The sequence below is a fragment of the Protobothrops mucrosquamatus genome, unplaced genomic scaffold (assembly GCF_001527695.2).
Source record: "Protobothrops mucrosquamatus isolate PMUCROS unplaced genomic scaffold, P.Mucros_1.0 scaffold259, whole genome shotgun sequence".
NCBI lineage: Eukaryota > Metazoa > Chordata > Lepidosauria > Squamata > Viperidae > Protobothrops > Protobothrops mucrosquamatus.
Genome location: NW_015386606.1, coordinates 199,277 through 222,979, shown reverse-complemented (window position 1 = coordinate 222,979; position 23,703 = coordinate 199,277). Strand labels below are relative to the sequence as shown.

Here is a 23,703-nt window from a genome sequence, read left to right as displayed (position 1 = left end):
AACTTGCACGATATTTTTCAGTAAAAAAAAGAAACATTATCTTTGATATGTTTCTTACTTTTACTTTTTTTTTTTGCTAGTGAGAAACATACTAGTGCAAGACTCAACCACTGTGCAAAACCTGCCTTTATTTAGTCTGAGCCCTACTGCCCAGAATTTAAGAAATCCTTCCTTTTAAAAATTCCTTCTGGGTTTAATCACTTCTAAATGTGCATCCTTGCCCTCACAAACTAAGCTAACCACTGCAGTCAGACCAACTGAGAATGTGTAGATGTGATTTTGTGGTCTGAGGGCTGTTTGCTATATTTTTCTGTAGTCGCCTTGCATCAAATTTGAACAGTGCTATTTTTGAATCAGATATTTTTCTTTGTTGACTAGAAGCGAGTTGACAAAATGATCAGGTTTCTGTCTCGTTATCTGACCAAGGAAAGCAGCAATTTAAATGTAATGTATATGTCCAGTCTAAAACAAATGCCTTATCATATGTACCTTGCTATTGGGTATTTGTAGCCAAAATTATTTTTAAAAAGGACCAAGTCACATGAATGTAACCAAACAATCAAATTGGGGGCATGTATGCAACACAGTTGTTGTTTATAAATCTAGTTGCCTTCTCATACATCACTGTTATGTAGTCAGGACTGCTTTAAACATTACCTTTTTTCATTCATAGAGATAATCACATTGACGGTATTATTTCAAGGGTAATAGGAGTGGGGTTTTTTTGCTGGGAAGGGTCAGAACATGAATAAATCCACGGAGCAGCAGGTATGAAAACTTGGCTACCCAAGTGTGTACACAGAGAAAAGCCCTTCATATTACATGTGTACATGCACGGCCATACAGAATATCTCCATGTAAGAAAAAAGTTATCATATGAAATAGCATCACCTTGCAAGGCTAAAGTAATTTCCCCTCTTCTGCTTTTGCCCTGACCATCAAACTCTAAGATGTGAGACTAACCTAGCCGCTGCAACATAGCAAATTCCCAGCAGGACTGACTGCCATGCTAGTTCTTCTTGATTGCCGTTCTTACATTCTATAACTGAGCAATAAAAGAGAAGCAGGCAAGGTGAGCAAGCATGGACGACTGCAATGTTTCACAGGGGTGGGGCTACAGCTCAGTGGTAGAGCACATGCTTTGTACGTATAAAGATCCCAGATTCAGTCCCCAGCATCTCTAGTTAAGAAATCTCAGGAAACAGCTGCTAGAAATGACTTCTCTCCGAGACCCTGGAGAAGAGGTGTCAATCATAATAGACAATACTGGGCTTGATGGACTGTCTGATGCAGCATAAGGCAGCTTAAGTTCATATTAAATAAGCCAGTACAAAAGGATGTGCAAAAGCAATGCCATGGCACACAGACTCTTTTTTTAGAAATGCTCAGATTCGCAACCCAAATGCATCAAAGGGTCATCTTAGCTAGTGCTGACTGCCATTAAGGACACTCTTGTTCAGCTTAAAAGAGACAAAAACGTTTCTCAGGTGAGAGTACAGAAACATGCCTCTGAAAGTAGAAATATGTAGGAGGGGGTCATCTGTCTGAAGGTTTAACAAAGTAGCCTTCAAGGCCATGTATTAAGGAGACACATGGAGCCATGTTCTTTACTGTGTCTTACTCCTAATGAGATATTGTACAATTGGTTGGGCAGCCAAACTCTTGGATCTATGGTTTGAAATAAAATCTGCTTGGAGTCTGGTGGGTGTGACGGGGTGCGGTGTGGAGGATTTTTGGTACAGAGGAGGCTGTCCTAGAGAGCGTCTGCTCTTTCTGTTAGTCCGAGATAGGCAAGGAAGGAGTGTTTTGGCGAAGTGTCATCCAAACGTAGGGTCTGTGATTGAGGCGGATGGAATGTGATTTCAAAGTGGTTTTTTGGGAAAAACATGGTCAAGGGAATGAGGTGGGCAAACTCAGAGTTCCGGTATTTATCAAAGCACAGGGAAGTGCCGTTTACGGTCAAGGACCTCAGCTCTGCCCGGCCACTTTGAGCGGCTGACATGGCCACTGTCTGAAGAGCATGGGAGGCTGACATCACTGAGAGAGGGGACAAGAGGCTGCGGGAACTGTTGGCCACGAGCAGGGGCCTGGCTTCCTTAGAATTCACACCCTGCCCTTTTTTCTCCTCTTCAGAGCAGTCACCATTTTGATGTTTCTTCACATGGCGGCTGAAGACAAATGGGTGGGTGGTCTTGAAGAGGCACTCTTCACAGCTGAAGGTCTGCCGGGGCGCATGCTTGAGTTTCTTGTGCAGGTTGAGATTGTCTTTGCGTTTGCAGCTGTAGCTGCACTGGTCACAGTGAAAAGGGCGTTCCCCTGTATGCACACGCACATGCTCTATCAGCTTGTTGGCAGTCTTTGAAAGATAGCCACACTGATCGCACTTGTAGTGGTTGCCAAGGCGATGCTCTCGAACGTGCATTTCCAGCTCGAGCTGATTGGCTTTCACTGCTTGGCAGATCCGGCACTTGTACTCCATTTTGTAGTGGGTTTTCAAATGGCATTCCATTGCTGCTGGACGGTTTGTGGAATAAATGCAGAAGGGACACCTGTCAAAATGCAAAATATAGATTGATACATGGATCTAGATCAGCTGGGAGCAACTTATACCCCATATAGAGTTCCCAGAACCCTTTTGTGTCCCTCAGAGTAGGCAGGGTTGATTTCTATAGCATGTTTTTAGTTTGTTTAGGGATGACAAATTTGGTGGTTAAGGTTTTGCAGAAATTTAAGCCACTCACTTCACTCTTCTCTCTGTACAGTCAGGCTGATTTCTCCACTTTGGGGGGACAGATGAGAAAAAAAAGCTTGCTATAGGGCCCCGAATGGGTCAAGTTCCAAATGATCAAACTAGGACAAAATGATGATTATATATTTCACTGCCCTCCCTAAATCTCTGAAAGGGCTATGATACACTTCAGTTGTTCATATCATGATATCACTGACTAAATCCCTTGGAAGCTTCATGGGGGGGGGAGGAGGGGGTAAAGTACAAGCCCTGACCATAACTACTGACCCTGCAAATTTTTTTAAAACAATTTTCAAACTATTCTCATTTTTTTGTTTTTCAGCAACTGACTACACAGAAAATGGGAAGACTTATCCAAAGACACATTTTAAATTATAATATTGATATAACAGAATATAAAGTATGAATGAAGCTTTTAATTTAGCTTTAGTCTAATGATTAATGTTTTATTCATAAATGAATATTTACTGAGTTTGGTACAAACTCAAGGAAACATATTGCTACTTAAGGTTTACTCCACTGCAATGTCTATCTCCCAACTTGCTTTTAAAATCTTTTACCTTTACAGAGGCCCCCTCTCTCCTTCTATCTTAAAAAACAAGCCTTATAGATTATTTGTCTCAATAGGATGATATAATTATTTCTATGGTAACCTTGCCCCTCAATGCCTCTTGGAGAAAAGAGTTCTTTTCCAGATAAGCCACTGCAGGCAAGAAGACCAGAAAGTGCTGTGTTTCAGTGACTTTGGCACAAAAGAAGCAAATGCCATTGCAATACTCAAATTAAATAGCAAGTGAACTGTGGGCTGAGCTCGTAAGAGAGACTTCAGGAGAATGCCAGATGCTTTTTTTTGCAATGCCAAGTAATATTTAAAATTAAACAGTAGGTGCTGAAGCAGCAAAAGCCTTCTATGACTTGCTGGTTGATAGCAGCTGGAGAAACAAAGGGCAATCCTGATGGCCACAACAGGGACGCAATCTGCCACTCCTTCCAACCTGCTGGTTGAGCCATAGGACTCATGCGGCATGGGCTCCTCATGGGCTCAAATTCCAGATTTTGTTTAATCTTTTTTTCTCTGTTACAGTGCTGCCTGGAGCGATTATTTTCTCCTCTTGTATGACATGGACTTTCTGGGGCTGCTTAATAGGTACGTCCAGCAATTCAAACTTAAAGGCAAAAAGGAGCATTGGAAAGTGCTTACGTGCAGCATCTGTCTGCCTTCCTAAACATCACTCCAGCAAACCCCAAGAAAAGAGAGGGGCTACACTACACTTCTTCACACTCCAAAGGATCTCCTTGCCTTCCATCCCAAAGGGATACTCACTCATGTTGCTGAACATACAAAATCACAATACAATATAAGAACACACAGAACCTACTCATGTAGATCAGTGTTTCTCAACCTTGACAATTTTAAGGCATGTGGACTTCAACTCCCAGAATTCCACAGCCAGCATTGCTGGCTGTGGAATTCTGGGAGTTGAAGTCCACATGCCTTAAAATTGTCAAGGTTGAGAAACACTGATGTAGATGGATGAACCCTTTTCATCCGCTACATTTTTTCAATTTAAAGACAAGAGGGATGAGGACCAGAAATTATTCCTGGATCATATCTTTTCTGCAAAATGTTCTCCCACTTCAAGCATATTTGTTAGTTTTAAAGTTGCACCTTATTTTCAGGAGAACAATCTAAAAATTGAGACTCTGGTAGGCAGTAAGATAAATAATAAGCAATTGCAACATCCTACCACTTTCCCCAATATTCCAGTAAAATATTTTCTCTGTACGTCAAAATATTTTAATCTCTTCAAATGTACTGTTCAAACTTCATAAAGTAGTGTAGATTTAACTTTATTCACATCAGATAATGCAGCCCAAGTACTTTTGCAAAGTATAGATAGTGAGATAAGTAGGCTAACTGGAATAGTAATTGCTTGCAGTCTGCATATAGTCACCCCTGATTCAGCAGCAGATAAATCCATTTCACAGGGTGCATTAACTACTTTTTGAACTTGATACTGACTTTGATCATACACCACCCTCCCCCTCCAAAAATGCCTGCTCATGACTAGGCTCCCATTGCTCTTAATATGCCCCTGCAATTTCCTGGCAGTTTCTGGAGGGTACTTAAATATTCAACCCATCTTGCCATGTGATTCTTTTCCTCTTGTACAACATCTGTGTGCAGAAGAAAAGTGCTTGCCTGTGCTGTTTTTAGTAACGCCATTTGTTTTTGCAACTCCATTTGAGAAACCAAACTTTTGCTATGTCCCTGCCTCTGCAAAAAGGTGTGATTTACACAGGCTATGCTAAACGCTGTTAGCGACTATTACAGTGTTTCTCAACCTTGACAATTTTAAGGCATGTGGACTTCAACTCCCAGAATTCCACAGCCAGCATTGCTGGCTGTGGAATTCTGGGAGTTGAAGTCCACATGCCTTAAAATTGTCAAGGTTGAGAAACACTGGACTATTACAAATCCAGTGGAGAAGAGTGTGGGAGAACTCTCTGGCTTCTGTGTAGGGGACAGTCATCTCATCCAGGGATGCTAATCATTTCAATGCTTTTGAGAAATTTTAAAAGCGGTACTCTATATTTCACAATGAAAGGACTGCTTCATGGCACTGTTTGATTCTAAACCTTGAAAGGAACAATTCTAAACTTTTAGAGGAAGAAGTTAAAAGTCACTGAAACTCTTTTGGAGGAAACACTTAAACCAGGTGTGTCCAACCTTGGCAGCTTTAAGACTTGTGGACTTCAATTCCCAGAAGCCACACTGATTGGGGCTTAAAGTTGCCAAGATTGGTCTTAAAGTTGCCAAGATTGGGCACCTCGACTTTCTCTGCAGTGAGCTTGTGTAATAACCTTCTGCTTTTGATAAAACACTTTTTCGAGAGGTTGTTTGCTTTTTGAGGTATGTACTCTTTTATCAGCTACACCTGTCTGCTTTTACTAGATTCACTTTTTTATTTGAAATTATTGTATTTTATTGAATTGTTGTTGGTTGCACTGAGTCCTAGAAGGCCAAAGGATATATTTTTATATCAATAAATATAAAAAGTGGTAAAAAAAATCCCACTGAGAGGGCTCTGCTCTGCAGTGATAGCAAATTGTACTATTATCATTGGTTGTATATTTCTGTACCAATGGTGGCAGGGTAGGATAATTGTACAAAAGAACTGTTAAGTATGTACTTAATCTGCTGCTGACACCAACAGAATTTCAGTGTGTTTACTATTATCCATAACTAAAGCCACAGACTTGGAAATATCTTCCTTTTGAGTAGTATTAATATTTTTGAATTAGTGGTGTTCAAGAAACCTCACTGACAATTTATTATTACCATTATTATCAATAATAATGGTAATAATAAATTGTCAGTGAGGTTTCTTGAACACCACTAATTCAAATATTTTTGAATTAGTGGTGTTCAAGAAACCTCACTGACAATTTATTATTACCATTATTATTGATAATTTAAATTTTATTGCATATTGATTTGTGGTTTGCTATCTAAAGTCTGTACAAATTGGGGCAGTCTTTAAATACTTACTATTACATAAAAATATAAATAATACAAATTTAGTGAGGCCCCAACTATTAGTTGAATAGAGTAAGACTTACAAATATGAGAAGACTTACTTCTCAGAAATACTTGCATTAAATTAATTATTAGTGACTTTTAATAGTAAATACTGAAAATATTTTGCCATAAGTTATCATGTGAAAGTTCTAAAATGCTACAGATGTAAACCTGTGGGCCGTGCAATGCTTCTGATTCTATTAGGAAAGTTTTGATAAGCAGTAAAGTCTTTGTAATTCATAAAAGTAGCCAACAAAGATACAGCTGCTTTAATGAATCAGAGAAGGCTGCATTCATGCTCACGCATTCAAGAGTACCCTGTTCCCAATCATATCTGATAAACATATAATTGAATATTAATATTTTAATCCAGTGAACTGCTACTACTGATGGCATGTGCCTACTCCATTTAGAATCAGATTACCGTGTGGCAGTAGCATTTGTGTTTTTATTAGGCTGAAAACAATAGCTTAAAGGACTTCTAATATAAATTTGAAGCCATCATTGGTAACTGATGTTAAAAAGTATCAAATTAGTCAGGATTAGTCAACCTAGTACCCTCCTAGCACTTCATCCTAGAATTCCCAGCTAACACAGTAACATACACAGTAATGTAACATACCTCTGTTAGCATACCATGAAGACCTACCAGCAGTAGATAATATTTACTTATATCAGCAATAGTCCATTTAGTATATTTGTCTATATTTCTTTGAATTAGAGTTAGTTTTGCAACTGTTAATGTCATTATCATAAGACAATGTTTAAGAATTTTCATATAACTGGAAATGTATTAGTACCAGTCTGAGCCTATGGAACTATTTTAGTTACAGAGACACCAAACATTTATGCCACTGTTGGTAAAAAATAAATCAGTAGTACTCAATACTGTCATTCTTGTTTAGTGCAGCATCAGTGCACCTAAGAAACCAGATGAGTTTGTTTTCTAGTAGCCGCTAGGTAACACGTGGTATTTCTAATGGCACTAAACTATAACTCCCACCATCACTATTAACCATATTCCCTTGGGATGTTGAGAGATATAATTCAGCAACATCTGAAGTGTCACACATTGCCATATGTTGCCTATTCCTGATTTACAGCATCTTCAATTTGTTCTTCATAATAAGCTCTCTGGCTTTCTCTCCCCCAACATTTCTATGTTCTCCCATGCAAGTATCTCTGTTTCTACTTCCACAGTGATCAAGGTACTTAACACAGTAAAAGTTTGTGTACTTGCTTTCCTTACTTGAGCCCACCAGTGGGGACAGTATGGCATTTCTTGTGCTCCAGTAATTGCTCAGGAGTCTTCATGAACTTGTGGCACACATCACATTCAAACATCCGTGTAATCAGGTGGATTTGCAAATGGCGCTCAAACATGGTTTTTGTTTTGCAGACAAAGTTACAGAAAACACATTCAAAACCTGCAGAAGGAAATTACAGACACTATTACCTAAGTCACGCACGACAGCCTTGAGAAAGTGGATGGAGTCACTTTGCATTCCTTCGCCAACTTTTTACCTTTCTCTGATTTTTCTTCCGCATTTAATAGAGTCTGACTACCAGGCACTACGGAAATAACTAGCAGGTTATTGGATCCCTTGGGCTTGGGGCTGATATCTGCATCTTCTTTACTATTGGCAGAATCACTAAGTGCTGACAAGGAAGAAGAAGAAGGACTGGTTGAATCACTGGGTGTTTTCCTTTCTTCACCTACAAAAAAAAAATCAAAGTAATCAATGCTAAACGTTAACTTGCTTATTGAAATCAGCATGCAAGAAATTCAGCACAGAGATCCATACATAGAAGCATCTTTCTTTGTGCATCCCTACCTACACTGTGCAAATCTAAGCTGATTGGGTTAAATGCAGACTTCTCTTTAATTAATTAAGCTAAACAAATTTAAGATTTCCTGAGTACAACTATATTTCCTTCTAACTGAGATTAAGCACTTCAAGCTATTACTGTACTCTCGTCTCTCTTAGTAAACGGAATGGTTTAATTTATCTTTACAATCCTTCCCACAGATTCTGCAAAAGGTCAATTGATTTAAATACCAAACCAAACAGATTATGGATGGGTGGTGGACATTGGTAGATGCTGGTTTATGTCCTCCTACTGACCGGCTGGAAAGTTGAAGAGTAGGTGCTCTGCAAAAGACATTTGCATTTTAAGGAGGTAAAAAAATAATAAGTTGACCAAATCAACTGTTTAATAGCATGCTTCTATGTTACATGGCTTCTGTTGGGTTAGGTTTAATTAGCCTGCAGTTTTGCACCAACAAGCTTTCACACAACTTTATTTTACAGTTAATATAAGGGAATGAAGCTGAATCTGATTTGGGAGAGAGGGTTGCCTAGCTACCCGGAGAATGTAGCCAGACCCCCCAGGCTGACCTTATCATCTACGGTATCTAAAACTAAGCTTTGAAATATTTATTGCATGGATAACACTGATATAATTTTTATGCTTTATTTTAGGAATATGGCGTTTCTTGCACCTTAGATGCTTATTAGATTTTAATGAGTTCTTATAATTTCACTTGTTAGCAATATTGTTTTGGAATTGTCAGTGTAAAAGCCAGCCCCGCTAAGGAAGTTAAATTTCCAACAGGTAAAATCAGAAGCACCTGATAAAACACTTAACATTGCCCCTAAGATTTTATTTATTTATTTATTTATTTAATTATATTTTTACCCCGCCCTTCTCCTTGCGGAGAATATTGGCCAAGATATTGGCCAAGTATGCTTTGGAGTTGCTTGGAGTCATTTTAGCACAGTTATGTGGGCCGATTGTGTACACAGCTAAAGGAAAATTTGATCTTTTTAAATATGATTTCCTTTCTGAAATTAAGTAGAACTTTTTGGGGGTGGGGGTGGTTAATGTCCAATGTATATCTCATTCTAGATTTAAAACCCAAATGGACACCTCTAATAATCTTGTGCCCATCTTTCTGGGGCAAAGATGATCAACAGGCAGCTTGAACTTGTTTCTGAAGAGCCAGAGAGCAAACAAGTTCTATGTATCCCACTTACATTAGTAGCATTTTTACACTGATGAATTTTAAAATATAGTTAGCTATATATGATGTTTTTGTACCACTTGTACCAATTTACAATTATTTTAAAGCAGTAAGGCTTTGAGTGACATGTCAGGGACTGCCCTCCCAAAAACAATGGAGGCCAGAACACAGAGGTTAACAGGGTCACAACTAAATCTAATTAACATACAGCTGATTGCAATTACAGCTCAACTATTTAAATACATTTAAGTTGATTAAAAGTGCTTAATACTTTTCCAATCCTATCATATTAAGCATTACAATTTCATGGCAACTTCTGAAGGATCTTTGGGAGGGGCACATTGACAACATAGGGACTGCTATATTCACCTATTTCCTTTATCTGCCTGCTCCTCAATGCAGAAAAAAGTACTAGTTTGTTTCTTTCTGTTCTGCCTTATGCATATCTGGAGTTCCAAGTAGGGTTAAAATACTTCATTTTTCTTTGATCAATGACAGCCCTTTATGACTAACTTTTCCAGGCACTGCCCACAGGAATTGGAGTGTTAATGCAATGTTGGGATTCTAATTATTTTAATTTTTCAAATAATTATAATTGGACAAATTATATTACATTATTCCTTACGCAAAATGAAAATCAACGGGCAATTAAGCTGTGGAACCTATTAACATCCTAACCAAAGTGGTTTGTGCCTGGCAAAATCCTTTTTCACCAACATTGAAAATGCCTAAAGGCCTTTATTAAATAATAGTGTTTGCAGTACATCTAGTCGATGGGTCTTCTATTTCCAGTCTGAATTATAACTCCAAACTATTTAGGAAGAAAAGTAAAGGGAAGGATACTGTCTTTAAAAAGGAGTTCCATTTTAAACAAGCAAGAGTTTTTACTTGACAAAAAAGAAAGAGGAAAAAGGGCATTGAGGAGTGGTTTTCCTTCTTATGTTCAGTGTTCCAAGTTCAATGCAATGCATTTTTCTGCAGATAACATAGTTGAGAAGAAGGAAAGCAAGTATTGGTCTAGCAAGCAGCCTTATTTTGGTTTGTATTTTAATAGAGGTTGTGTAGTTCACATTTCAAAATTTAGAGACAAAACTATATGCAGTTATATTCCAACATATGAACTTTTCCAAATCTAGTTATGCAGTTCTTAGTTCTAAAAACTCCCACGAAAATGTGTATTAGGATAGAAGCACAAGTATGTACAACAAAACTGGTTGTCAAAATGCATGTATATTAGGAATAAAACATAAATGTACATTGAAGCAGGGAAGGATCAAAGCTACAGGCAGAAGAATGAGAAAATGATAGGAAACTAATACAACAGATCATGCAGATGGTGACATGACATGAAGGTATTTCATAAGTAGTTCATTATGTTATTTTTAACATTTTTATTTATGATGGTGTACAATCAAGGTGCTCATGAAATCATACCTACACAAGATTACTATTTGTTCTTGCAAAGAATTTCTGGACAGAGTCTAGATTCCATATTACAAAGCAAGTGTGAAGAGCTGCTCAGTGAATTCTTGCATTCTCCTACCTAATGACAGCAATTAGCTCTGAAAAAATCTTCACACAGGGCTGAACAGAATCCAAATAATGCACAATGTCATTTTTGCCTAAGACAACATGAGTAAGAATATAAAATCCATTTGGCCATAATCACCATTTTAGATTGCGGCTATCAGAATTTTGTAATGGCTGGACCAAACTGGAATGGCATCAGTGAACCCTGATGTAGAGTTGTGGGACAGAAGCAGCAGGAGGAGACAAACCTGGACACAGAGAGAGGTTATCACCTGTATGCTTGGTGGCAACATGAGCCTTCATCTCTGCCTCTTCCATGGTAACAAAATCACAGGCTGTGCAGCAAATAGAAAACATCCATTGTTCTTTATCCACATGAAGCGACATATGACTGACAAACTGGACATTCAGCTCTGTTTCAAATCCACACACATGACAACTGGAGGCAGGAGAAAGTTAGAAATATTAAAGAGTATGCTTTTATGGATCCTCTGTGATATAGTGAACATTGGTTTTTTTTTTTTTAAAAAAAATCATCCTGACCAGCTCCTGGTTTTACAAACTGTTCAGCTAAAATTGCACTGGGATATTATTCTTTTGTCTGTTGAACTGCTTCTGAACGGACAGCCTTGCCAAGCTGATTAAGAGCAGGCACAAGGCAACAATCCCGAACATGCTATAATGATGCTAAATAATCATAAAGTTAATTAACAACTACAGGTTCCAGATGCTGCACATCACCTAGCTATTTCCTTTGGGCAATAAGATGTGCTGCAGTCTTGCCAAGATGTTCAGTCAGCCTACTAGGTGGACAAATGGGGAGCTCATTCTGCTCTTTACAGCAATTCCCAAGCTTTGGAAATATCTAATGTCAGCTTGGGATCTAACACAGAAAAGTTTGGAATTCTTAATACAAGCAAGCCAAAATGGGTGCAGGAACATTTTCTGCCTGATTAGGCAAAAGCTTAACCAGATACACAAATAGAAACAGCGGTAAGGGACATTTTGCAATCAACTCCTTCTCTTATAGCACTGATTTGGCGTTTAAAGCTTCACATTTCCATAATTTGGCACTCCAGCTGCAAAGGATCAGAACCCTCAGCAGCCCCATTTTCACGCTCAATAGAGAGAACAGAAATTGTGGTCTAGCATTTGGGTGAAAGTTGAAAATGGCTGGCCTAAACAGTCTTGAACCAAGGAATTTTAGGAGTCATCTCATGAAAATTGCCTCTCAGAATGGTTCACGGGATAAGGAAAAATAAATTTATTTTCTGCCATTTCTCTAGGAGCACATAATCTTTTAGAGGCAGTGTTTACCCCAAAGTCATCCGATAAATTTCTATATTGAGGATGGATAGTCTGGATCTGTGCATTAAGCAGTGTACCAGACTCTTTTATTTGGATGGCCAAATTATAAAACCCTTTCCAGAACTCTCTCTCTATACTTTAATTGGATAATGAACATAAGGCTTTCTTTAGTAATCTCTTTTAATTCTGCTTACTGCTGGATTTTATTGTTTCATTATTTTTTAAGTGCTAATTGTTATGATCATTATTTTTTAAGTTCTAATTGTATGGTTTAATTTAACTGGATTATGGTGCCTTGAGTGAGTCTTGTTTCAAAAGATAACACGTGTATATTTACACTAACATTGTTTCTACAGCTGACACATTTTACAATGTTTCCTGCAATTTGTCTGAACATTAACAGACCAGATACTCAATTGCCAAGTCACTCAGCTAATCCAGAGATGGCCACTTGGAACTGCAGTAGTGATTAAAAACCTTTTGGATACAGCAGATTGCTATTTGGATCCATTCATGTCATCATGCTACTTCTTGCAATACTGGGCAGTTTGTGATCTGGGGCTTTTCAGTAAGGTACTACCCCATAGCAGGGGTCCTCAACCTTGGCAACTTTAAGACTTGTGGACTTCAACTGAGGAATTCTGGGAGTTGAAGTCCACAAGTGTTAAAGTTGCCAAGGTTGGAGACCCCTGACCCATGGTATAAATTCCAAGTGACCCACAATTTGCATCCCAGACTTTCAGGCAAGACCTTTATAGAAGGTGCAGCAGACAAATGAGACAATGCAGTTATTCAGGAGCAAGTATTGTAGCATATTTTAGATAACTAGAAAAAAATATAGCTCATATCCTAGTTTAATTCAGACGTTTTCAGAAGATCAAAAGTCAAGATTTTACCCAGTAGACACAATTATGATGTTCAAAAATTCACTAATATCAAAAGTGGTTTCGGTTCCTGCTAGACCAATTCTTAGGTTAACAAATGTGGCATTTCAATCTGTTATTGCGGAACATCCTAAAAAATATGAAGCTTGTCCTAGCGTACAAATATGGACATAACGTAGCTTAAGAAGTAGGTGGGAAAGCACAAGTTAAGGAAGAGAATAATATAGTTTCATTTTACTTCATTTTTTGGGATGTACAAAGTGTGATGTTCTACTGTAAAATGGTAATTACTTTGATTTGAACCTTTTTGCAAGCTATAATAAACACATCATTATCCTTATGTAAATAGTATGGTGGTTGCTCTTTTATAAGCCTAAACAGAAACTGAGACCTGAGCTATAAGTTTGGTTTTCACAAAGATCCTCACCTGTAGTAATAAGGATGCTTCTTCCCATCATTGCCTTCAGATGTGACAGCGCTGACAATGTCCTCAGTGTCTGTACTCACCAACTTCACAGAATGCACAGTCAGATGCTGGTTCAGATTAGCACGGCACTTAGCAGCATATGGGCACAAATGGCATTTATATTTTCTCTCTTCTGGAAAGAAATATTAAAAAAAAAACTGAGTTGAAGTTTCTTGTATGCATCTCTTGATATAAGTATGTATGCATCTTGTATGCATCTCTTGATACAAGATGGAAGCCTGGGGCTTCCATCATTATGAAGAGTTGCTGAACCAGGTGAGCCAAAAGGAGGGATACCTGCTTAAATTTTCTTATAAAAGTTTATATTTATATTTACATAAAGTTTATATTTCCAAAAAAAAAAACACCATTCAGAACTTCCACATAAAGGTCTTTGCACCAATCAGTTTTTGCATCTGTGCAATGTTGTATCTGCCCCTTGGCAGCTGAAGTGGCTCAGCTGCAGGATATGTGAGAAAAAGAAGTCGCTATTTTTTTAAAAAGGTTTTTGCTGCTGTCTTGTGGCCATCTAGATTTTTTGAAGTCCAGACATTGAGAGAGTTGTGAAGCTTTCAATTAATAGATGAGACAAGTTTAAACTGAAGTTCCCTGGGCTTTAAAAGGATATGCTACTTTGATTTCATTTAAAAAATAAACAGTAGGTGTACTAAAATACTATTTCTTTCTGCAATTTAAAAAGTGCAGACATGCTAAAACACCAAAGCAATTTTATCAAAATACGAAGTGCAAAGCAATGATCTAGAACAGTTTCTCCCAATGTGGACAATTTCCTGGACCCCCAACTAGGATTCTTTGCCAGAGTGACCCAAATCAAGTACATCACATTGAACCAGACTGGGAAAGTATACTGTAGAAGAAATCCTTCAGAATACTTCAAGAAGCATAGCTATGCAAAACAAAATGATCATACTTTCTATTCCTATTATATTTTTTATTATAGACAAATAATACTTTGTGGAAGAAAAAGTCTTATAGTTTAATTGGATAACATTAGTACATTTATTCAATTCTTTTTCACCTGCAAATATAATGTATACTAGTTATTCCGATATATTTTGTTATAATTACATTTCTGTATGATTACAGAATGGTATATGAGTTTTGAATGTACATCTACAATTGTAATAACCCAATGGGGCCAGATTTTCTACCAGAAACAGAAAATGGATTCCAGATTCCATTCATTTGTGGGAAGAAATAAACAAATGCTTTTTCAGTGCAAAATTGAAAACATAAAAATAGTTTGATTTTGTTATTATTTATTAAACCTATGCTTGTGATTACTGAAAATCTCTTGATGATTTAAAATAAAAGCCAAAGTTATTACAGTTTACATTAAAAGTTGAAGTCAGGGTTAAAACCAAATATATTAACAAAGAAATCAAATAGTAATCAAGATAAAATGGCAATTAATTTTTTAAAATTTATTTCCTTAACTAAGTAGAGGACATTTCCAGAGATCTGAGGTGACTACAGAAAAGGTGACATCTTTCTGTTCTTAAGCAATTGAATTTGTAAAAATGAGAACTACCTCTTATCCTCTGTTACTAGACAACTGATTGCTTCTATAAATGTGGTTTTCTTTTCCCTTTAGATTTGTAACTGGGTGGGAACAGGCAGTTTTTATTATATAGATGGATTTAATTTAGAATATTCCAGTAACTGATTCTTATTTCATGGTTCTTCCAGACAATCACAGAAAGAGGAGAAGGATCTATTTTAATGATGGCTTTAAGTAGTTGCCTATGATCACTGCAGTGGTTCCAGCTCTATTCACTCTTATTCGCCTTCAAAGAAATGTACCCTGAAAAAAGAACAAATTCTATCCTATCTTATTTTAGAAACAAAATATTACCCGTGTGCAGGGAGAGATGTCGGGACAACGTCTGTTGTCGGCCAAACACTTTTCCACATACATCACAAGGAAAGAGCTGGTCATTAAATTTCCAGGACGGCAACCCATTTCCAGTTTCCAGTCCTATCTTCTCTGTTTCTGTTCCTCCCCAAAAAAGAAAAAAAAATGTCATTCTATTATTAGTAAGCCAAAGGCATTCCCAATTTTGTCTATTGTGTCTTGCTGGGTATATCACTGGCAACAAAAGAAAACTATTCCGCTCTCAGTGAATATGATTCAGACTTTGCAAAACTATCAATCCTGTTAAGAATTTGTAAATAATATTTCACTACTAAACAAATAATATTAATCCGAATCCCCTTCTTAGACAGAACAGAAACTTCTCCCAAGTTATAATTTTAGAAGAAAGGTGAAATACAGTTAAATGTCAGAGAGTTTGGATAGCAGGCAGATACCAACCTCCATCATATATGCTGTCTTCTGCTTTAATCTTTTGTCTATGCAAACAATAACCTCTCTCACTGACCAGTTCCAAGTAGCTGGTACGTACATCAGACTTGGAATTTGCTTTTATTTATTAATTTAATAAATAATTTAATTCTAAAGCTTATTTCTAGAGAGCATCAAATTCATGCTTACAACACAACTGATTTTGTTGAGTTTTAATATTTCCAGTTATCTTCCTGCTTTTGACTATTTTATATTTCCTCAGGAGAGTTGGTAAGAAGGAACAGAAAGGAGGACAAATTTAAATTTAAGTGAATCCCCATCCATTCTGAACTACAGAGAAAAAATAAGCTCAAACGCTCCACGTAATCCTTACCATTTGCTTCTTGTTAGCCCAAGTATGTCAATTCCACCTGGACCGAACCCAGAACCAAATTCAAATCTGGACATTCCTCCACCCCACTTCCAATAAAAAGTGCATATGACCCATCTTTATATGAGTATATGTATAACCATTGGTTAAAATTCCCTAAGATTTCCTCCATCTGAATATATCAACCTCATACACAAGCCATTTTCACTTGCAGAAATACACACGTACATTTAAAAACATAAATGCATTTCCAAGGGGGAAAAATAAGGAAAAACAACAGGATAGAAATGGGCTAATGGGAAGGATTAGATATGTTAGAAAAAGAATGGATGGAAAAAAGACGAAAGGGAGGGGAAAGGAAGGGAAGGGAAGCTCAGTTTAGGCCTTACAAATACATTTAAAATTCATAAGGCAAGCATTCCTTTTCAAATGATGGCTAATGTTCAAAGGTTCCCATGACTTTTAGCAACAAGATCTGCAGTCATCTATTCCTCCTACCTCCTTGTCTTCTATTCTGTCTCCTAATACAAGAGTGAGGGGTCCTTGGTGCTTTCTGAGCTTGGTTGTTGCCACTAGAATATAAACTGAGAGCAAACCCCACTCCTTAGTAACACTGATGATGTTTACCTAGTTTGGGTAATGGAATGTCTGCAAGAAAACAACCAAACTCAAGAGAGCACCAAGGACCCCTCATTTCAGCCCTGAGCTACAAGTATTTTCCTTTATTGGTATTACAACAGTCTGATATTCCCTGCCCCACTTTAATTTCAAGATGATTATTTGAGGGGGAAAAAAAATCAGGACTTCCTTTCTTGAGCGGCACTGAATTCCGCTGGAACAGACTGTTTTGGGATAACATGTGCATGAATGCATAAGCAGTTTGGACAGCTAATATAAGTTGTGTCTGAAGGATAAATGATATGCTCTCAAGTCTTATATAATTCTCAACTGAGCAAGTCCCATAAATATGGAACTGTATAAAATCACAAATAATGAGTACTTTGAGAAGGATTTTTGTTGTTGTTGTCTCTGTTTACCAGCCTATTTCTACAACAACCAAATCATTCCCTGAAGTGCTTGTCTTCTCAACATCAAGGCCTACACAGTTCCAAATATAGAAAAATGCCTTTCCACAATAGTAATTTGCATGTTTTACCCCAATGTTGATAGGAAAAGCATATAAGTATTTTGCATATCCAAATAGCATCAGACTCAGTTTTAATTTACAGCCCCTTTTTGTTTTCTCCATTTAATTTCCTACTGCTATCAAGACATACTTGACATCCACAAAAGGCTCTCATTTCAGTTTTTGAGGAAAAAGGTTTACTGTTTCTGCAGTTCAGCCTAAATGCATATTCTTGCTCTTGAGATTTTAATGATTCCCAATGGTTCCCTCTTAATAATCCATATAGTTCCCAATAACTCCCATAATGCTTGTCAGTGGCCAGTATCTTGGCTTCTTTCTGATGTCCACCAGCACTGAGTACAGAATTACTGAATGGAAGGAATCTTTTATGTCACTGAGTCCAATCACCTGATCAATGCAGCAATCAAAACTAAATGTATGTAACAATTTAAATATTTAAGGTAAGGCAGCTATTTTTTTTAGTGAAAAAGAGGGTTAATCAGATATTAGCCTGCTTAAATTATGATGTGGAATTATTTCTTCACCAGTAAAGGTGTTTCATGGAAATATTTTAGTAGACAAACTAAGGCTATTTCAGCTATAAAGCTGACTGGACTTGAACATAAACTGTTATTATATTCATATACTATTTTGGTTGATTCACAATTATCAATGTTCTATGATAAAATATGTGAATATTATACAACAGTTTGATAGTTGTTGGGATATTAAAATGAGATTAATTAATCAAAGTATGATTTTTCAAGGGCTGGTTTATTATCCCTTTTTCCTGTCCTTAAACAATTTTTGAGTTTATAATCAGCTAATAACTAAGTTGGTTCAAATGGTCAAGTATAAAAGTTCATACTGTTGATGTAGGTTCATCCTACTGATATGTATTCATACCTAATGCTATTTTCCTTTGTAAGAAACAAGTCTTCCCGTTAAACTAGGAAGTAAAATATAATGCTCAAAATAGTATATGAACTTATTGAATTCCAGAGCTTTTTGTATTTTTTAACTTTAATTCTTTCCTTTTTAATGAAGAAAAAAAAGATAATTCAAAATCAGAATTTTTTTTGTCCCCATATATTTTGTGTGACTAGTAGAGAAACAACATTAAAAGGTCTCAAAGTTGAGTCATGGAAACTGGACTTATTTTTTTGTTGGGTTGAAACATTTTGTTAGTTATTGAGCAAGTTGGTATGGGGAATCTGGGTAGTAAACAGAGAGTCGTTGGAATGTACCAATTCCCAAAAATTTTAGGGGTCATTAAGTCTGGCCTCCCTGGTGAACCTGTGAAGTGGTCTTAATCTTACTGAGGACTGATGAGAGAGCAGCATAAGAAATGCCTACTCAGATTCCTCCTAAACAACTTGCACACATTGAAGAAACTACTTGGATAAGCAGCAAAACATTTCAACAAGAAAATAAATTCAGTTATTGATTCAGCTTGCACCTGGATGACTGACAACCCTCACTGACAACATTTAAGAGTGGTAGCTGAATAGTATTTTGGATAGAAAAATAGTGTTTTTATGAAAATGTGTATTTATTAAAAACACATTCAAGAAAGTAAATTGGGATTCTTTGCAAACAAATAAGAAGAGAGAGTTCTAAAAAAAATTAACCTTAATAGAGTACTGTATGTCCTAGGCCAGCGGTGGGGAAATGATGGCCCCTTTATGACTTGTGGACTTCAACTCCCAGAATTCCTGAGCCAGCATAATAGGCCATGCTTCCCTACCCCTGTCCCAGGCCTACATCACTAGTCACATATAAAGCCAAATACAACCCATCAGACATACTGTATGTGTTGCCATCCTGCTCAGTAATTTCTAATTGTGCTACTATTTTACTAAGACTAGCAAAATGATTGTGTATCTAGTGTACTACAATAACATGTATTACTGTACAGGAACTATACAGGCGCCTTATAAATACTACAGCTAAGTATGATCAGATATAAGTCTATATATTTTTCCTATATCGTAATAATGAGAACACAAATAACAATTGTTATCCCTATGAAACCCAAGCTCTCTCACAGTATTCTGTTTCACTTGCATGCATGCATGTATGTCTGACCTATTGGGAAGTGCTCATTTTTGTAAAAAGCCACAGCAATCTGGATAGATTATCAGTCAAAGAAAATACTGTATAAGCGAATTACTGTGATTAATTCAAGCAAGACCTGAAAGCTAGCTTAACTGAGCAACAAACAGCTATTCAGTCATTATCATGGGCTATTTATTATAAGCCCCATCTCTCGGAAAACTATGGTTCATATAGCACTTGAAACAACAAAAGCTTGCCACTTGACAGGTATCCTCTGGGTGCTACCATTATCTGCTATTTGTCTTATAATAATACAAATTATCCTTAAAATGTGATTAATCATGCATCTTCCAAATTAGTCCTTCTGCAAAGTTTAAAAGGCAAATGGAAAGAAATAGCTGAAGTATGTATAAAGCATTTAATTTCTCTGAAATCAATTGTGAACCATTCTTTTCAATTATTCGTTTTGAGTTCAAGAGAATGGTCATTTGACTCTACAGCAACAACATATGTTTTAGCAGAGCTTTTTGAGTGCTTAATCAAATAGGCTTTAGAGAGAAAAATATGGTAATGATTATGGGAAAATATCAAGAATAAGCCAGTTCCAACAAAAGCCTTATGCTGCTAGGCACAGATTATGGAATTTTCAGGGTATAATGCATTGGTGTAATATGTGGAAATTTGCCCATTGAAATATCAAATTATGGTTTGCCTCCTTTCTCAGTGGTTAATTTCCAATGAGTATTGATGGCAGGGGAGAGATTGTGACTATTTGAGATTGGTGTGAAATTGAATTCATAGAAACTACTCAAATAGTAGGTGGCAGTTATTCCCAATTAGGTACCTTGTAGGCTACAAAAACCATAAAAACCTTTTACTTGTTTGGGAGGGAATAATGGGAATTGTATTTAAACCTTCTGGAGTAGGATAAACTAAACAAAACCCATTATATTAGTTTCAAAGATTACAGGATCTCTTTTATTTATAACTGCTTTTAGTGAATTTAATACATGCAGTTTTCAGATAGAAATGAGACTAAAATTAGTCATCTTGCTGTTCTTCCAGAGTCAGAGGATTTAAGTTAGTTATGATTAACTTGACCTATTTATAAGATAGCATTCCTAACTTAACTTAGATCTGAACTCCTGTCTTTTGAGTAAAGATATGAGATAACTGGGGTCAGCTGCTTCAAAAGATGTTGTAAAATAGTTCAATAACTTCTATTGCTGTTTAATATAGTTCCTTCTTGCCAAATTGATAAGAAGAAGAAAGAACTGTTTTACAAGTCTTCCCAGTTTGGTATAAGGAAAAAAAGTCCATTTTCTACTTTAGCTAGAAAATCATATATATTTCATATCACTATGAAACAGAAACCTGCTTCTCAGAAACCAAAGCAGGTTGGGCAAGAGCTGAAATTATCTGGATTTATTGCTGAAGTAAAAGAAGAGAAAAGAAATTACTTATCCAGCATATTGGTAATTTAGTTTAGAGATATAGGAACATGAAAGTAAGATACATTTTTGAAATGAGATTGCAAGTTGTACTGGGCAAAGAAACTCAACTATTGGGCAAAGATTCAGTTTGATGACAGATCTAGGCATTACCATCAATAACCATATTATACCTCTAAAAGTTAAGTGATGGTAGACCTTGTCTCCATGCTTGTGGGTTGGTTTCTGAACGTTTCATTACCAGGCTAGGTAACATCTTCAGCAGAGTTTAGGGGAACTCCGCTGAAGATGTTACCTAGCCTGGTAATGAAACGTTCGGAAACCAACCCACAAGCTCAATCAACCACCTCCATTGTGCTGTTCCTCCACTGGGGCCCCAGGCCAACTGACAAAGCCATGTCTTTAGGCCCTTACGAAAAGATAGGAGGGTTGGGGCCAACCTCACACCAGGGGGCAAGATGTTCCAAAGAGCAGGAGCAACAGCAGAGAAGATCCTCCTCCTAGACCCCATAAACCAGAATAATCAGGTTGATGGAGCCCCCTTTCTGCCAGCACGAATGGTACAGGCCAATCCCAGTGGAGTGGGACAGTCCCTTAAATAACCTGGACCCGTGCCATGAAGGGCTTTAAAAGTGATCACCACACAGAAGCACACTGGAAGTCAAAGTTACTCTCTCTAATTGCAATGGCAATTTCCAATTTGCCTCCACTATATTCATATGAGGGGAAGTTCTGCAGTGAGGAATAAATGTTCAGCTAAACAGGGATATGACCATTCATGATATCTGGAACCTGCAACTTAGACTGTTTCCTATATCCCATTCCAGTCTATCTGTATTACTTGATTCAAACTGCAAAGTACTTTAATGAAACACAGCAAAATGCTTCTAGATATTTCCCACATATTCAATGTAATTTTTGAGTGATCAAGTGCTACCCTGACATATTAAATATTTCCACTGAGTGTATGTATGTATGTGTGTGTGTGTGAGGTGTGTGTGTGTGCATAGTATATATCATCCTAGTCTTATCATGTAATATCAAATTGGTTACATAAAATTCTTTCTAGATATATAACACATATTAAAGCTACTGAAAGACTTTATTGCAATCATTAATCAGTACAAATTATTAAAGCTATTTTCAAGAACAGCTTCTCTTCTTCCAACTGTCTGTGTGCTTCTAATGTGTCTAGGCAATTTTAGGCAAGATGCCAGCCTTTTGATTCAATACATTGGAGTAAATCCAGCTGGGTTTAGTGAAGCCTTCAACTTGTGTACTTCCCTTCTCAGAGTGAAAGAGGAAACAGGAAACTTTTGCTTCTGTTTTCAACTGATTGAATTACTTCTGAATTTTATAAGTGGCTGATGTCAAGTAATAAAATAACCCAATCCAGAAACCACAGTTAAAACTATACTGTTAAAGTGACAATAATTAAAAACTAACCACAAACCATCCATATTCAGACGTGATGTTAAACTGAAGTAGGTTAAAAATCCAAGCAAACATTTTAAATCTTTTCATGGCTTTACAAGAGGAGAGTAGATTTTTTTAAAAGGCTATTCCAGTATTTTTCTAATTCTGTGTCAATTTATGTGAAACTGGAATGAAATCAGGTCCACCAACTCTGTCAACAAACAAGCAAACAAACCTCAGAGGGATAGTTTTCCTATTCTCAGTTATTCTACCATGATTTCCAGCTCTTGGGTGCAAAAAAAACATATTATAGGGGCCATTACAACCTATGTATGGCAAAGGGTACAGGGGAATCTTTTCAGGGAATGCAAACATAATCCTTCCGTTTCAAGTCAGTTTCACAATGCTTGTTAAAACACTTGATTTTTCTCTTGCCTTTTTAAATGAACAGCAATCTTAATTTGTCTAATCAGTTTTTAAAAAAGTAAAATAATTTTACATAAAAGGCATCTGATGAAGTGATCTTATGCCTTTTAATATAATCTGTTAGTTGGAAAAAGTGCCACCAGTTTTCTGATTGTTTGCCAGCATAGACCAAGATGGCTCTCTTCCTACATAGTTATTCTCACAAGCCTTGTTCTTTGTTTTTGAGCATGGATTTTTATATATATATAAAAAAACTGCCACCAACTGTGCAAATGCTTCAGATTCAAAAACCAAAAAAGGCTTCAGAGGACTCAGGAACATACATGTGGCATGTGTTTGCAATTCCTTAAACAAAATGTGTTTTAAAGGTCACCATCTTAAGTATTGCATTTGAGTGTTTGTGTCAGTGCAAATGGAAACACACTGTCATCTTTTGTGCTGCTAGTTGCTTGTAATCACGAAGCCTGTGGCAGCGTTTAATGCTAACCTAGGATTCTTTTCTCCTTTGGCTAAATATACAGTACCTCAGCACAAACTAGCAATATGCTTTCCTAGAAAGTAAGAGACTTCTTTTTGACTTCCAAATCCACGGATCATTTCTGGTAGCTGTTAAGAATTCAATCATATGTCCAAGGCTTTCCAGCTAATATAAAATTGTAGTGAAGTTTCTGCTGACCTTTATATTTCAAAGTGAATCTGTACCTTTTTTCCCCTTATTTGATTTTTCTTAATATGTTTTGACTCTTCATTACGTTTAATTATTTTGTCTGCTTTCAGTGAAATTTATTTATTTATTTATTATTATTTATTATTTTAATTTGTATACCGCCCTTCTCCCATAGGACTCAGGGCGGTTCACAGCATATTAAAAACAAATAATAAACACAAAATACAAAAAATTACAAAATACAAAAATACAGAAAATAAACCCCGATAAAAGCCGAATTAAAACCAAATATTACAAGCTGTGTTTCCAATTAAAATA

At 36.7% G+C, this 23,703-nt stretch overlaps 1 protein-coding gene across 1 annotated transcript in view; it reads right to left on the bottom strand.

Moving 5' to 3' along the window:
* Nucleotides 1-1,684: 1,684 nt before the first annotated feature.
* The window catches only part of ZNF827 (zinc finger protein 827), an 89,894-nt gene continuing 67,875 nt past the window's right edge, over nt 1,685-23,703 (bottom strand). The window contains exons 8-13 of the mRNA XM_015814519.1: nt 15,422-15,559; nt 13,507-13,678; nt 11,160-11,326; nt 7,857-8,048; nt 7,582-7,759; nt 1,685-2,549 (exon numbers count right to left, since the gene is read on the bottom strand). Of these exons, the coding sequence (XP_015670005.1) occupies nt 1,754-2,549; nt 7,582-7,759; nt 7,857-8,048; nt 11,160-11,326; nt 13,507-13,678; nt 15,422-15,559 (1,643 nt within the window). The 3' untranslated portion in view covers nt 1,685-1,753. The remainder of the gene's footprint in view (nt 2,550-7,581; nt 7,760-7,856; nt 8,049-11,159; nt 11,327-13,506; nt 13,679-15,421; nt 15,560-23,703) is intronic.